This window comes from Vanessa tameamea, chromosome 17 (assembly GCF_037043105.1).
Source record: "Vanessa tameamea isolate UH-Manoa-2023 chromosome 17, ilVanTame1 primary haplotype, whole genome shotgun sequence".
Lineage (NCBI taxonomy): Eukaryota > Metazoa > Arthropoda > Insecta > Lepidoptera > Nymphalidae > Vanessa > Vanessa tameamea.
The window spans coordinates 10,365,490-10,382,327 of NC_087325.1; the positions used below are offsets into that span (position 1 = coordinate 10,365,490).

The following is a 16,838-nucleotide window of genomic DNA, read 5'->3' on the forward strand; positions in this document are numbered from 1 at the left end:
TATTTCATTTTGAATCTCTATTTTATCCTTTATCGTTTTGAATTAAAAAGTTCAAATAAAAGTCGCTAGTAAGAATAATAAGTACACTAAAGGGCTTGACTTCTATATAAGAATATGAAATTCACGCTTGTCATGTGAATATAAAGCGGGTGAGCAGCGAAACGCAACTACATACGTATATAATAATATTATATACTAAAACCTTATAGATTTTATGCATATATAAAATATCTCCTCATTTATATTATTTTATATATGTTCCCGCCTAACGCATCAATACCTTGTAGCGTAATACATTTAAAAAAAAATCTCGCGGTCGCCTGTCAAGCGCGAAGTTCGAGTACTTCGGACCTACATACTATTTCTGAGTCACAGAAAATTTATTGTTTTAGTTGGTTTATTAGTTTATGATATTGTTGATTGCTATTTATTAGTATAAAGTCAGATAGTTATTAGTTTTTATTAATTTTCTATTTCAATTTAATTATTTAAATTTACCTTAAATAATTATTTTTAAGTAGATTGTAAAAAAATAACCAATGCACGAGGACATGCAATCTTGTACATTAAATGTTTCGAGTTTATTTTGAATATTTTACGGGAAAACTGTTTTGAAAAACTGAAGTTTAACTGTATACCTGTTTATTTTTTCTACGTTTATTTGCAAATAACAAAGATCGGCCATGTTTATTTAAATGTGTACTCTACCTTGCCGAATAAGTCCGAATATAAAATCAGACCTCTGTTCAACGTTATCACGTTAAACAGGGCCTGTAGGACTCATCCGGGCTCGGACAAATTTAATAAACATCATATATAGGGTGACAATAATTTTAGTATAGTCTTTTTAAATTTAGTAAGATTTTGAACTCAGCTCGCTTTTTTTGTTTTAAAATAAGTATTGAGAACTTAACACTATTTATCTAAAAGTAAACCAACAGTAGCGGCCCGGATTTCGGGATATGGCAATGGTTAAACTCCCGGCCCCCGGAATTCACGTAAACCTCTTATAGTGGTAGTGTCACGCTGTTTACCTTTGGGTTGCAACCGAATGGGCCGGCACGCCCGGAAAAGTACCACTCTCCCACTCATAATCGGCGTAAAGTGGTAGCTATGCTACCGCGTTTCGTCCCGTGTATGAGAATCCCGGAGACCCGATCCCCCTACCCTTCAAAACAGATGGTTGTACAGAATTTAGTTACATTACCCCAGGAGGGTACCCGCCATCAGCGATTGCGGTGGAGAATCCCTTCTGGGCGTCCATGCTCAGGACGTAACACCTGAGCAGGGGAGCACCGTCGTAATGGAAATAGACCCAGCTAAATACATCACTTGTCAAAGCATTTACAATTAACATTTTATATTTGAAATCGAAAATAGACAACATTTGTAAATAGCTAAGTTCATGGTCACCCTACAAGTAGTCGATTCAGGGATTAAATGTTCATATCTGGACAAAGGTTACTACAGTGATATCTACATGGCTACCCGGGTTTCATATCGGAATGAAATCAATGCATTGTTTCCTATATTATACGGATTATTCGATACAGGATCGAATTTTGCCAAATAAAAACGTCTAGCAAAGCAAAAGATCCCTTAAAGCCCGTCCCGTTAGAGTAACTTAAACTTTAATATATAATATAACAACTAAATAGCAACAAAAGTATCAAATAATTGTACTCTAAAGTTTAAATTTTTGTAATATTTAATCTAAAAATTTGCTTTAATTTTTTGATAATAATTGCATGTTCTTATGTGCAGTATTTTATATATAATATAATTTGTATTTATTACCAATTAATATTAATTTTAATTAGTAGTTTATTTAATGACGACCTCCGTGGTCGAGTTGTGTGTACACCGGTATTCATGGGTCTCACTCCGAGGTCCCGGGTTCGATTCCCGGCCGAGTCGATGTAGAAAAAGTTCATTAGTTTTCTATGTTGTCTTGGGTCTGGGTGTTTGTGGTACCGTCGTTACTTCTGATTTCCATAACACAAGTGCTTTAGCTACTTACATTGGGATCAGAGTAATGTATGTGATGTTGTCCAATATTTATTTAATTTATTTATTTAAATAACATTATTTATTAAACATTGCTCACCACAATATACAAGTACTCGTTCAATTAAATGAACATATACATTTTTATTTCGAATAATTCGTAGGATCAGTTTATTTAATTAAGACTAATATAATTTACTTTAAAAATAAATTTCAAAAATGTTAAAATCAGATGCACTGTCCGGGAATCGAACCCGGGTCGCAAGAATGGGAATCTTGCATGATACCACTACACCAACAGTGCTCGACAACCTTGGATTGAATAATTAGTCGTAATCCATTTAAAACCTTCACCGCATATTAAATTTTTACAATTTTTTATTAATTCTAAACCATTAAGTTTCTATTTTCAAACTCGTCGCAATTTATCTTCACCTACACTCATGGGTCGATGTTACTCAAACAATCATCAAATTAGCTAACTAATCAAATTGAAGCAACAAAAGTTGACACAACAGTGAGTTTGATCTATCAACTTTTGTTGAAACAATTTAAAATATAATCATATATATTATTACATATAGCGTAAACCTATTCTTGGCCCAGTGATTATGGGACGATGGCTGCACGTAGAAGATCATTTATGGTCTAATTTTGAAGAGCTAGAGAGGATTCTTAATTGCTATTTACTAAATTGTTACGATTTAACAAATAATTAATTTTAGAGAACGGATAAACGTTACTGGCCGGTTAGACAGCGGCGCTAAGGCTGTATAAAAAATAAAACGTGCGAACGGACGTCGTCAGTTTACAACGAAATTAAATCAAAACAAAACTTGTCACAGATTACGAAATTCTTAAAAATGCACCCACTGGTTTCTTTTTGATTCCCAATCCGTGAAAGAACCAGTATATATTACTTACGTCAAATGCCACCATATGACCCATTTGCACGTTCTGCCTGAGTCTTCTTTATTAATGTTACACTTGAATCTTCCATTAATCTTATGTTGAGAGTGCGTAGTGAACCTCCTTATGCGTTATCGAGCGTGAAAACGACATAAATCGCCAATAATTTATAACAATTTATTCGTTGCGTTCAGTACCGTCCTTACCACAACACACACGCGACTCGGGCCTAGGTCTCCTATCCTCCTCGAGCACCGAAAGATCGATAACTTCGCCTATATTGTAACTTTTTTCATTTTAGATTCAACACAAATATTTTGAGAGTAAATAAGTTTATTTTCGGCCGTCTGGCAACACTGCGTTAATAATAATTTCTAGCGACATTATGTAGTTTTGTATTTAGCTACTATAAACATAGGTTTTTTTTCGGACTGTATCAGAAATACCGCCATATTTTTTAGATAGAATTTGGTGTTCAATTAATAATTATCAGATTATTTTAAAAACTGAAATTTTTAATAATTATGAATAAATATCCAAAAAAAGTATGTCAATATTCTACCTAGGTAAACCTAGGGCCCTTGAATGGGTTTTGTTTTTGGGGAAATTGAGTAAATTATGTTTATTTTAGTAACGAAACTCTATGTGTTTATTTATTTTACTCCATATTTATTTAATTCAAGAAAATTTTATCAGATATTCTACTGAAAAAAGGAATACTTAGTATAGTATTGGTCAATTCCCAAAGTTGGTGGCGCAATGGCGATGTAAGCAATGGTTAATATTTTTTGCGCGCCAACGCCTATGCGGTGGTGACCACTTACAATCAGGTAAAAAAGCTAATTAACCACATAATACATTAGTAAATCTGAGGACAATTTATGAATCTAGGAACAAAAGCCGCTAGAAACAAAAAGAAAAACCGGACGATATTATTAAACAACTCTGTCCAACGCACCACAGATTCGTATAGTAGTTTTTTCATTCGTTGTACTCACACACAAACACACACACACACACACACGCACACGCGCACACGCGCACACGCGCAAGCACACGCACGCACACGCGCACGCACGCGCGCGCACACAAACACACACACGCACGCACGCACGCACGCACACGCACGCACGCACACGCAAACGCACACGCCCACGCACGCGCGCACATACACACGCACGCACGCACGCGCACACGCACGCGCATAAAGATAATACATATCTTGTACGGAGTAAGATAATTCTATTCTTAATACAAAAGTGCCGTAAAGGGACTTTTTTAACAATTTATATTTCGAAGGCAGGAAAACAAACAAAGACAACAAATCACCCACTTAATGGAAAATCTGTGTCACCACGACACTGCCACTGCAAGAAATATAAATCACCTCCACCGTCCCCCCTTCCACCACCAACCATAGAATCGAAAATGTTATATCTCCTGCGCCAGTAATTTATACTACTTCAACTACCTTCCAAACCAGAACATAACAATTTGATTTGATATATCTGATGTTGGAATAACTGGAACAACTGCCTGACCAAGCTTTACCTACCATGAATTATTGTCTTCACTGTCGGACATTATTTCGTACGTACAGGATACATTTAATAAAATAACCGCCGGTAACTATTTGATACCCAAGCTTCTTCTTATTTCCGCATCTCTGCATATTCCCGTAGAGGTCTATTAGCGTTGAGGTCACGATACAAGTGCACTTTGAAGTTCGGCTGCTAATGAGCGCGCCAAAACGTTTTATCACGACACGTATTCACTGACCCAACAAATATAGTATAATATATAGTTTATTTGTTTTATTTATCTCTCTAATATTATAAATGCGAAAGATGGATGGATTAATTTATGTTACTCAATCACGCCGGAACAATTGAACGGATCTGAATGAAATTTGGCACTGAGATAGATTACGCTCAGGGATAACACACAGGTTTCGCCGTCCCCGGAAAAATGCACCTAACATATTTATAGTGTCCAGCCATCCAGTATAAATCCAGCAATAAAAGTCCATACCTGATTATTTTGTATTTGTCATTTTGAATATGCCTAGATTTTATTTAATTATCTATGTAGGTATGTGTAATGTTCTTATGTGGGTATTTTCTAGATCTAATAAATAAATAAATAATTATATCACACGTACACAAAAATATACCAACTTATATAGATCCTAATTGTTTTACAGAAAAGTTATAATAACAAAATCTTTAGTATTCCATTATAATTAGTATTCTATTCTAGTAGTAATCTCTAATATTATAAAAACGAAAGTATCTCTGTCTGTCTCGCTTTGTCATCGAAAAACCACTAAACCGAATATGATGACATTTGGTATGAAGACAGCTTGAGCCCCAAGGAAGGATATAAGCTACTATTTATGAATAACACCTGACGACCAACCCTTAAAACGCGAGCGGAGTCATAGGCAATGAAAGATTTTTTTATACTATTGTGTTTGATTTAACTTTAACTAGCGACCCGCCCCGGCTTCGCACGGGTGCAATACGGATACTAAATATACTACAGATTGTCATTATATACAAAGTTCATAGCTTTTTATCATTAGACAATACAAATTGATATGTCCCTTCGTTTTAAATCTGTAATATCTTCGAAAATATTAGGTTAGGTTTAAAGAATTTATTCTCAGAAAGATAGACTCAGAACAGTATGATAAATATAAACAATAAAAATTTTCACCTTATAGGTAATTAGTTAACGGAATAGAATATAATTAAATCGCTGTATATATATTAATCGCTACAGAAGTGGGTATTCTCTAAAATATATTTTTAGAGTTGAGACTTAAACCCGTTAACTGAGTTTACATTTGTTATATAAGATGCTAATTTGTTATAAAGTTGTGCTCCATAGAAAGTAATTTTTTTTTTTTGCAAATTTGTTTCTAATTTTTGGGAGAACTAATAAGCTTGGTCTACGGGTGCTTCGTTTACTGCTTTGTCAAAACGTAAACGTCAAATCTAAATGTATCGATTTATTAATATTTTTTCTAATAAGAATACAAGAATTATATACCTACAAAAAGTTGTCGTAAGTTCAAAATGTTTGTTTCCTTGTGTAATTGTTGATGTCAAGGGTGGATATCGAAAAAGTATTTTAATTATTTTATTTTGTTTTCTTTGAAGTTCTTGCGGTTTTGTTTTTCCAGTATTACCCCGTATTTCTATTAAATAAAATAAATGCGATTTTACTAGATAATTGTAGATGTTAGACTTTTTTGTTTTATTTGATAAAAATGGTTATTGTGGGGTATCCCTAAGAGATAGACATATACCATCGCAGACTTTTTTGTAGGCTTTTATAACGTGACCTTTATAAGGTACACCTTATAAACTGTACCTTTATAAGGTAATACTGTAGCACATTCCTTTGATCTATCTCGTAGGGTTCGGTCAGCGTTTGCAATGTAAGCTCAAAAAAATGTGATTATTTACGACATCACTTCAGAAACGTCTAAAATTATCAGTATTTCTTTGTTTACTATGTTATGTATATACTGTTTACTACATATAAACCTTCCTATTAAATCACTCTATCTATTTAAAACCGCATCAAAATCCGTTGTGTAATTTTAAAAATCTAAGCATACACAGGGACAAACAGACAGCGCTAAGCAACTTTGTTTTATACTATGTAATGATAAAATTTTTTACGTCTCGTTATACGCTAAGTTGGACAAAAACAGAGATCAGAGGAGAATAAAAGCTTCAAAGAAGCTAAAAGGGCGCGTTGGAAACAATATTCTAATGTTTTTTGCCGACTTCAAGGAGAATAAAATTATCAATTCATTTTTTTTTTGTGTCCATGGTCCACCGGTTGCGAAAATTAGCAATTGGCTCCATCTTTGGAAATTACAACAAAACAAAAGAAGTAACTTTTTCTTGAATGTTTCAAGTAACAACAAGTAACAAACAAGTTCTCGTGATTTACACAGATGGCAGGTTTCAACTTACATCTTACTAATAGTTTACACTCAACAAAATGTCACATACATTACAATTTATATTTTTCAATGTATAATTTAATAGTCGTTTCCTAATAAAAAGTCTTTGGAATATACGTCGTTTATTAAAAAAATACCTATTAAGGATTAAAATAGATTCAATGAATGTTCATTCAATGGTGGCGCCACTGTCGTATACTTTTTACGCATGCGTATTGGTTTTACTTTTTTTTCAACGTCTCTGAATTTCATGAATGGCGCTAGTTCACAACCTGTCGTCAGTACACCAATAAAATTAATTATTTAAATGTTTGAAAATGTTAGATCAAACCAATTATAATAACAGTGACGAACCACTTAGATAGTGTTGTGATATACAATAATAATATAACACTCTAAATTTATTGACAATAAAAAAGTAAGTAACCTTACGAAGATATTTTTTTTAAACCAATTTTAAATTTAGAACTAGGTTAATTTACATTACCATAAGCAAGATGTTTTTTCTTTGTTTTTCGTAAAATAGACTATTATGAAAATTATGTGAATTCCTTCAAAACAAAACTGCGGTAATTTTATTGATTTGACACTTTACCCCAATTCAATGTTGTGAATCGTTTCTATGCGAACTTTTTATGTAAGGCATCAATCTAATGACTGTCAGAACGTTGGAATAGCATACTGCGACTTTAGAGACGCTTCCATAATAAGTCAACATAAAAAAGACATGTGAAATTAATGCCTCACATGTTATACTTTCGACGAATTAATTTAAAAAAGTACACTACGTGTTGTAATAAGACGTGTCATTTTTTGACGCATGTATACTTTTTTAATTTAGTTCTTAAAAAAAACACGGAAGTAGCTTTAAAATCAGTGTTGCAGCGTAATAAGTAGTAAATTAGATCAATTCATGTCTAGTCGGTCTGTTTTTAGGACAAGCGCACTCGTTGTCTGCTTAACTCATTAATTCTTAATGATAACTTTTCCAACGCTATTTCTTTGGCTCTTGTTCCCTAACATCATGTGAAGTAGATCTCGGTCAAGGGCCTTTATAAGTGTACGGTATTTATGTTTAAATATTTTATGAAAATATTTAACTAAATCTCGAAACGTATCTATTTAATTATTTGAGAATATTTTATAACATTCCTCTAAGCTACAATACAATAACAAATTTTAATATTACCTTTGTTATAGTTAAAATTATTTATTAATATTTAATGTAAGGGTTTTAATCTGTCATTTTTTTTAGTGAAACTTAATTATTCGGATACATTTTTAAGGTCTGAAAAATATTACTGATTTATTTAAGACGTGCCTAATACAATTGTGCGTTAATTAATAATGTCCGAATAGTTTTAGGCAAGCAAAATTTATAATTTGATAATAAATAATTATTATTCCATAAGAAACATTATGGTATCGCTGTTTAAATTTCTATTGATGTGAAATAATGCCTATCCTCCCATCTTTTCTCTATAACTATGAGTATGTAACAAACTTTGTAGTATACACGATGTCGAGCAGTCCATTCCCATATACTTGTGAGCTATGCGGCGCAGAGGGTTTAACGGACGAAGGAATGAGATCTCACACTCTGGAAGCCCACGTGGCAGGGCGTCCAGATTGTCCTTTCTGCAACTGTACTGTCCCCCAACCCCAGCTTGTGGGACACGTGCAACGTGCTCATTTACACTATTTAACACCGGAGAGAGAATTAATGGCGTTTATAGATGACCAAAGTCCTAGGTAAATGTTGATTTTGGTTATTTTTTAATGTCAAACTGCAAAGGGTCATTATAGTCGAAATCAAGGCTTACTGTGGTGATATGAAATGCAAATATATTAATTATTTCAATTTAAAAAGTAAATACTTCTCTAATTGACATTTTCGATAAAAATATTACAGCTTTGATGAGGACTCTAAAATGACAACAACAGACAGTTGCAGCTATAATACCCCAGGGTCAATAAACGGATGGCACAGTCCAGATACAGCTACATCATACCACAACGGTGCCATATCAAAAAACACATATTACAACGGTTTCCAAGAGAAAGACTATAAGAGTGAAAGAGACGACGATAAATACTCTAGGTCACCTAAAAACATCAATCTCACTAATGGACTAAAGAATATTAATATCAATAATGGAGTTATATCAAAAAAAAAATGCAGTAGGGAGAATTCTATCGAACGAGATATGATCAACGGTCGGGATAACAAAGGTAGCTTCATATACACAGTAATAATTAAATTCAAAAGTAATAACATACTTCGGTACAATTTTAATCAATGAATCTTCTATGAATAATACAGGTTTTGTTTCATGATGACATATCTGTTTTTTGACGATAAATAATAAAATAATACTATTTGTTTCAGCTATTCATTCGAGCTCAAATCATAATAGCAATGATAATTCACCTAATAAATCAAAGGTAATTTTTTTTCATGACATTTTTCACCTTTTAAGGAACTAGCAAGTAAAATGTATTTTTTGACATGAATTTAATTTTCTTTTACAGCTATCGATGGCAAGTGCAGGTCAAGGTTCGCCTCTTCGATCACAACTGGCCCTTAAACTTAAATCGAATACACCTAAAAAATCTGCACCCACACCAAGCCCTACTGTGCAGGTATAAAATAATCTAATATTTACCTTGAATAATAATAATTGTAAACAATATTGTCTTCATTTCTTTTTTATATTAGGACCACGAATGAGTGCCTTTGCCTTGTAATAGAAAATAATACAATCTAGCAATTCATTGTCATTACCTGTTATGTCAATTTCGACTGTCAAATCTTGAATCAAATTAAACGGCGCGCCAATATTTTAAATTTATACAACTATACTAATTTTATCGTAAACAGTTTCGTTTTAATTACAAAATTTTACTTAAAAAAACTCATAAACTAAACTAAATTTATTCAAATGTTATTTACCCTTAAATACTTTGCTTTTAGTGTCTTTTGTGCGATTTTACATCAACATGTCCGAGAAAATTAGAAGAACATATAAACAGAGCTCATTTCGACCTCACATCACCTTCTATTTTGGGAAATGCGAATGATAATTCCAATACACCTAATAACGCGACCCTTGGGCTGAGTAACGCGACGGTAATACTTAACAACCCGACTTTGGCGCTGTCCGCAATGGCCATGTCCCCTGGACCACATACCTCGTCATATCAGTGCCCTATTTGTGAAAGAGAGTTCTCTAATGGCACAGAAGTTGAGGTTCATGTAAATGTAGAACATCGGGATATTTTGAGTCCACAGAAATCGGTAAGTGAAAATGATATAGTACTTACATCGCGCGAGGGTATTTTTTAAGGGCACTTAACCTATTTTGATGAAGTTTAGTATGAACAGGTCTTAAGCTTAAATAAAAAAAAATTGGCTCCAAAATTAAGTGTTAAAATATTGTAAATGAAAAAATCTACAATAAAAAGTTTTTGTTTTCTATGATTGTTAACTGATTGGTTTGTGTATTTGCAAAAGTATAAATTGCATATGTACGAAGTCACAGATTACAGTCAGTACAAACATAAATGTAAATTGAGCAATTAAAGACCACTTTTTATTAAATTTATTCAGGGAATCCGAAACACAAAGACAAGTAAGCAATTAATAGACCATTTTAGTAATTGCTTGTTCTTCAAAACTTTGGCAACTATTAAATTTATTTATTTATTATAAATTATTCACAATCATTTGTGCTTGGAACATGCTATCCTTTTCTCAGGACCAAGTGGATAATGCATCTTGTGATGATGTGGTAATGGTGGAAGAAAGTCCAGTGAGTAACTGTCCTGTATGCTGCCAGCCTTTGCCTCTATCTCAACATGAGTTGGTATGAAATTTATCTAACAATAAAAAAAAATTATTGCATAAGTCAGGAACCGAAAACATCCATTTTTTTTTTTGTGACTCGTAAAAATAATTTGAGATATTTTACTTAAATATCAAATGCTCATTGGCTGTCTATTGCAACATCTAAGGCCATTATCTAGTGATTGTTATGTTTTTAGTAATATTGGTTCTTACCCTTATTTCTACCTATATATATCTATTGAAAGTTTTTACTTATTCAATTAATCCTTGTCATAATTTCTACGACACTTAATATAACATAATGTCTTTGCATTTGAGATTTTTATATTATCATATAATATAAACAATTACGATGACATTGGCCCAATTTTTAAGTTTTTTTCTATCTAAAATGCATAATTATATTAATTAATGAAGTACAGTCGGCATATAAAGTGTATCTCTTGCCAGATACTAATAATGATATTTCAACATAAATAGCACATAAGATATTAAGTTATAGATATGACCCATTCTTACAGTACTTTTAATTTATATTTAATAAATATAGTAAGAGGAAATGTCAAAAATGTTTTTAGATTCAGCATATAGAAGAACACTTTGAAAGAGGAGAAGAGAGCGCCTCCTCAACAATTACAGCTGCCGAAAAAGAAGCTCAGAAGAACAGAGAGGAACATGAATTCCAATTGCTCAGGGTATGCTAACATTATTTAACAGGTGTAGATATTATTTATATGACTATTACTCGCAAGCATTATTATTATTAATACTAAGCAAACAATAATATTTTTTGTAAAATATTATTTATGGATGTAAATATCTGTAATTTACTTCTTTTATTAATCTACTATATACTTAAACTTAAAAGTATAAATTAAATCCTTGCTATTTGAATTAAGGCCCAATATGGAATGGAAGAAGATGAGGAAGGCTACACAAGTCGAGCTGCCAGCAGTCTCAAGCGTGCTGTGTATAGTGGAGCTTTATCAGTTGCGGGATACTATGAACGTAGTGTCGGTCTGCGTAAAGCCAGCGCTCAAGGTCTCGATGCAGGATGTTCTAAAACGAATGGTATGTTGACAAACAATAAAAGTACTTAACTCTACACCATATACAGGTTTATTGGTAATTCGACGTATTCCCGTTAGAAGGTGATAGGGGTGATTATTTGCGATAATTTTAACCCCTATTCGCATTTTTTAATTTGGACCGATAATTATTGTTTTAATATTGACAAATAACCAGTGTTTATTCGTTTTCATAAATCAGAAGAATAAAATAGATTTTAATTGGTACTTTTTTTTAAATACATTTTTGAAGTTGCATTTTTGACTTATTTTGAAAAAATCTAAAAAACATGATAACTCAAAAATGGTTCACTTTTGCATCATGCATATGGGGGTTAAAATTATCGCAAATAATCACCCCTATCACCTCCTAACGGGTATACGTCGAATTACCAATAACACTGTATATAATACAGCTTATAAAAAGAATGGAATTTGAGTTCATTGATAGGACTTACAATAGGAGTTTCTCAATACATATATTTTAGATTGAGACCCCTACTTTAAGTGTGAAGATGCTTGTATCAGATGGACTTGCTCCTCCATAATAAAAAAACAGAATAAAAATACAGTAACAGTATTTATTAATTTATTAAAATTAACTGTAACTGTTATTTATTATGACATAATGAACATAAAATGATGGGAAAAAGGTTTAAAAAAATATATTCTTTATTTTTTTTTCTTTCAACAAATGTTTGTTCTTTAAAGGTATTTTAGAAAGGATAGCTCAACTGAATGCCCAGAATCCGAGCATAGTTAAGACGTACTTATGCAGCGCTGTGGATCACTATGCCAGCACATATGGAGACAGGGGTTGGGGGTGCGGTTACAGGTGAGAACTTACACATAAATAATTTTTGCATCCACATCTATCACATATATAAAGTTCTATAAAAATCGGTCCAATAGTTTTGCTCTGCTGCATTCATATAGACGAGCAGTTTGATGCTGGGTTTATTCTTTAATATCAAATATAATACAAAAAAATTTAAAGTTAAAAATATTTTTAGTATATATTTTTTAATTAATCACTATTCAACAGGAACATGCAAATGGTGCTATCATCGTTAGTACGTCACCCGCCATACGCAGCGCTGTTAAGCGGCGTCACGGAGAAGGAGTGCGACTGTGTGCCCTCCATACCTAGTCTGCAGCTTTTAGTGGAAAGAGCTTGGCAGCTGGGGTTCGATACTCAGGTTAGAGAAACTATTTTACTGAGTTGTTATAAACATAGACTCAATCACACAGATTTGGCAAAAAATATAATTAAGAGTAACTCAGATGTAACTTATGATTCTCATTTGTGATGAACCTCAGCTCATAGTCTAGGGAACTAGATTATTATTGAGCTATTTATAATAATCTCGTTGCTGTGGTTAGTGAACTAACTAAGCCGCGATGTATTTCATTAAAAAAACGGCCAACTGCAAGTCCGACCGTCACCTTTGATTTTAATTTAATTATTGTTACTTATCATTGATAGTAGGTATAGTTAGAAACATTCATATACATAATATAGCCCTGTAACAAACAAATAGACAGATACGGGCTTAGTAATAGAATTCCGTAGTACGGAATTACACATTAATACGAAACACTAAAGACGTTAAAAATCTAGAAAAAAGCTTAAGATGGTTCTTGGAAGTTTTTGTAAGGTACATTCGCTTGCCCTTATAATATTTAATTGGGGTCGTTATAGAGTGTTTAATACTACTATAAGAACAGAACATTTAACGCCCGCCCTTCCTTTACCTACTTATTTTGCTTGCACTCCAGTCGCCTTTAGAAAATTTCTCAAGTCGATTCCTATGACAACCATAGTGACGTCAAATATGAACCTTAATGATATTATTATTAAGTGGCATCTCTATTACAGGGCTCAGAACAGCTGGGCTGTAAATTACACAATACACGCAAGTGGATCGGTGCTTGTGAAGTTGTTACAGTACTCTCGTCACTTAGGATACGGTAAAAACAAATGCATATACTAGTTCTGTTGATATAAGACAATTGAAACTTTAAGATAACTAAGTAGATATATTATATATTATAGTATAAAAACTATCTCATTGATAGTTGGTATCTTATGTGTTTACAAATTTTGTAATTCTCAAGACAACACTTTGAAATGTTATTAATTATAAAAAAAATCGCCACCAACATCTCATGATCAACTTTCTATGAATTAGTGTAAGGATAGTAAAACAAATGTCCCTAAGACTTTTCATTTTTTTAACTTTAATGTATGTTTTATCTTTGAAAATTTTCATTTTAGCTTTAATTCCCTTAAGTAACTTTTGTCGCTGTAATTGGAACATAAGTTCATAGATATATATTATTTTTGTCGTCTGTTATCTTCTATCTGTACATTCAAAATTGATTACACGCACTTTCATCTTTCATTGAAATAGAGAAATTCGAAATATAGATACAATAAATGCTAACAATATATGTGGGCAGGTATATTTCTAATGACTGGACTGAAATATAGATAATAAGGCCAGTCTGGCCCTATATATCAGTAATAATTATGTTAATTCTCTGAATGTCTCTCGTCAGATGCCAGCTGATAGATTTCCACAAACCGACAGCGGCCGATGGTAGCCATCCTGCACTGTTTGACTGGGTGCTGAGGTACTTTCAGAATGAACCGAACGCCTTCAAGCCGCCTCTCTACCTGCAGCATCAAGGTGAAATATCTTTCATAATAATATTTATTTTTATAAAAATGACTTAAACACGTATTGGTGATTGGAAAGCATGTGACTGAATGAATTTTACCAGTAACAAGTTGGGACGGGCAGCCAGTAGGTAACCTTAAAATGTAATCACAAAAAGGTCTTCTATATTTCAGGTCACTCCAGAACGATAATAGGCTACGAGAAGCACAAAGACGGCAAGGCGACGCTGCTCGTGCTGGATCCATCGCACTCACCGGCTCAGGTCTGTATTTGACGTATGAGACCGAAGGGGGAAAATATTATGAAGACAATTATTTATTGGTAACTTTGTTGTAACTAAATAAAAGAAGTGTCGTGGTGATGTGTGTAAGTGCGGGTATACAGAGTACACGGCGCGCGTGTGTGTGTAGGTGCGGCAGGCGGTGTGCGGGTCGGAGGGCGCGCTGCGGCTGCTGCGTCGCGGCGCGTGCGCGCTGCGGGCGCGGCAGTACCAGCTGCTGTGCGTGCGCGGCCTGCTGCAGGACGACCGCGACTACCAGGTCTGTTTGGCGACGTCTACGAAGCGTCCCATTTATTTCTATAATATTATGTACACATTGGCTCTTTCATCTCCGTGCTTTCTTGATTTCATTCATTATTTATATTTAGGGCGTTATTCGCATACCCCTGAATTTTATAAATACCATAAATTCATATATAAATATATTTGTGCCAAACTTGTTCCAGGCCAGCAAGGTCCTGCAGTCGGTGCGTATCCCATAGTGCCGGTCGGGGCTCCGACGCCGTCTCGACGGCAGCAGAGTACGAAAGGCTAGTGTTATTAAAAGAAATTTCGTTATCCGTATATATATATGTTCATATTTATCCAAACTAGTTCTTAAAACTTTATCAAATAATATTCTAGTCCTAATTTATTATTGTCTATGAAATGTCATCGCTGATCTTACAATGCAGTCGGTCATAAACAAAACTCAAAATAAACAACAATAATATATTCAGTGTTATTCGTATATTTATAACATTTTTTTCTAGATTTTCTTTCATTGCTAAAGATATTTTGATTTATTATCTGAGTGCGTGTAATTTAGTGCACGTGATGGAAATCGAACTTTAGCGTCAGAAATGTTGCATTTTGAAACGTTACATTAATAAACGTTGGGTTTAAATCCGATCTTGAAACTCTGTATATATCAATTGTTCTATTTTATAGGTTAAAAACAAAACGCTAAATAATATTAAAACTAAGCGAGCTTAATTTTTATGAGAAATTACACGGTACGTTAAAGACTACCTGGCGTGTACAAATTATTCCATGAGATAGTGCTGCACTGATTGTGTTACTATCGATAATCAATTTACACTAACGTGACCTGAAAATTATTTACTTAATCAAAATATACTTTATTCGAGTAAGCTTTAAATGCAATTTTAAATCGTCACGGTCCTGCCTAGAGGTCAACAAGTATTAGCTCCATGCTTTTTTATCATCTAAGTAATCTTATATTGAATAATATGCTTTTTTTATTAATGTATTTTTTACAAATGATTTGAATTTATGAATCGGCAAAGTTAAAATCAATAACAATATCCTCATCTTTAATGCTATATATTTCTGACATAAATGTAAGCCAGTTTCGCTTAGAATATAAATAATATATTATAATTTAACATGTATTGGACCAGTTAAGGCTACTGAGATTTCTGTAAAAAAAATTCTCAGTAGTAGATTCGGGAAGTTTTTCCGTGCCTCGGTCCATATATAAAGCCGGATCGTACGCCGGATCTCTTCTCCGTATTTTACTGGTTCAGGCGTGTCTGGGCTATTTCCTCCGCAGTCGGCAAGTCTTCATTGATCATCGCCGCTGCAGATAAAATTGGTCAGGAGACCATTTATATATTATATATGTCTAATCGCATGAGTAATTAATAATCAATTAATACTGTACATTATTAAAAATTTAAAATTAAATATTGTATCTCCGATATTTTACATGCCGACGGTACTACTTGGGCATACCGTGCTAAAATATTTTTTTCTTGTCGAATTGAATGGTCTCAGAATGCCTTTGTACTTGCACACTTTTGCACATCTCCAATGGAAATTTCTCTCTTGTGAACATTACCATAGATACATCGATGATAGAAATGACCTATCACACTGAAAACAAAACTAAACTGATTTTGATTGTGTTGTAGATTTTTAGAAAGTAAAAGTTCGACTTCAATTGTAACATTAGCGATGTCACTGTTATGTCTTAGATTTAGTTGTCGTTAGATATTAATTCTACCTCAATATTATTTGTCAATTATTTTCTGTCAATTTAATTTAATTATAAAATATC

The 16,838-nt window shown here is 33.2% G+C and overlaps 1 protein-coding gene and 1 non-coding gene across 2 annotated transcripts; one reads left to right on the top strand and one right to left on the bottom strand.

Annotated features, from left to right (window-relative positions):
* Positions 1-2,240: 2,240 nt before the first annotated feature.
* Positions 2,241-2,311, bottom strand: Trnag-ccc (transfer RNA glycine (anticodon CCC)). The gene has a single exon. It is a non-coding gene; the product is annotated as a tRNA-Gly (tRNA).
* Positions 2,312-7,145: 4,834 nt separating this feature from the next.
* LOC113400574 (zinc finger-containing ubiquitin peptidase 1-like) lies at positions 7,146-15,500 on the top strand. Its single transcript, XM_026640209.2, has 16 exons — positions 7,146-7,316; positions 8,410-8,650; positions 8,811-9,130; positions 9,288-9,343; positions 9,431-9,541; positions 9,873-10,196; positions 10,657-10,764; positions 11,324-11,440; positions 11,645-11,816; positions 12,524-12,647; positions 12,858-13,011; positions 13,692-13,783; positions 14,375-14,505; positions 14,670-14,758; positions 14,907-15,035; positions 15,223-15,500. Exons 2-16 carry the CDS (start codon positions 8,418-8,420, stop codon positions 15,256-15,258), a joined length of 2,196 nt encoding a protein of 731 aa, XP_026495994.1. The 5' UTR covers positions 7,146-7,316; positions 8,410-8,417; the 3' UTR covers positions 15,259-15,500.
* Positions 15,501-16,838: the final 1,338 nt, after the last annotated feature.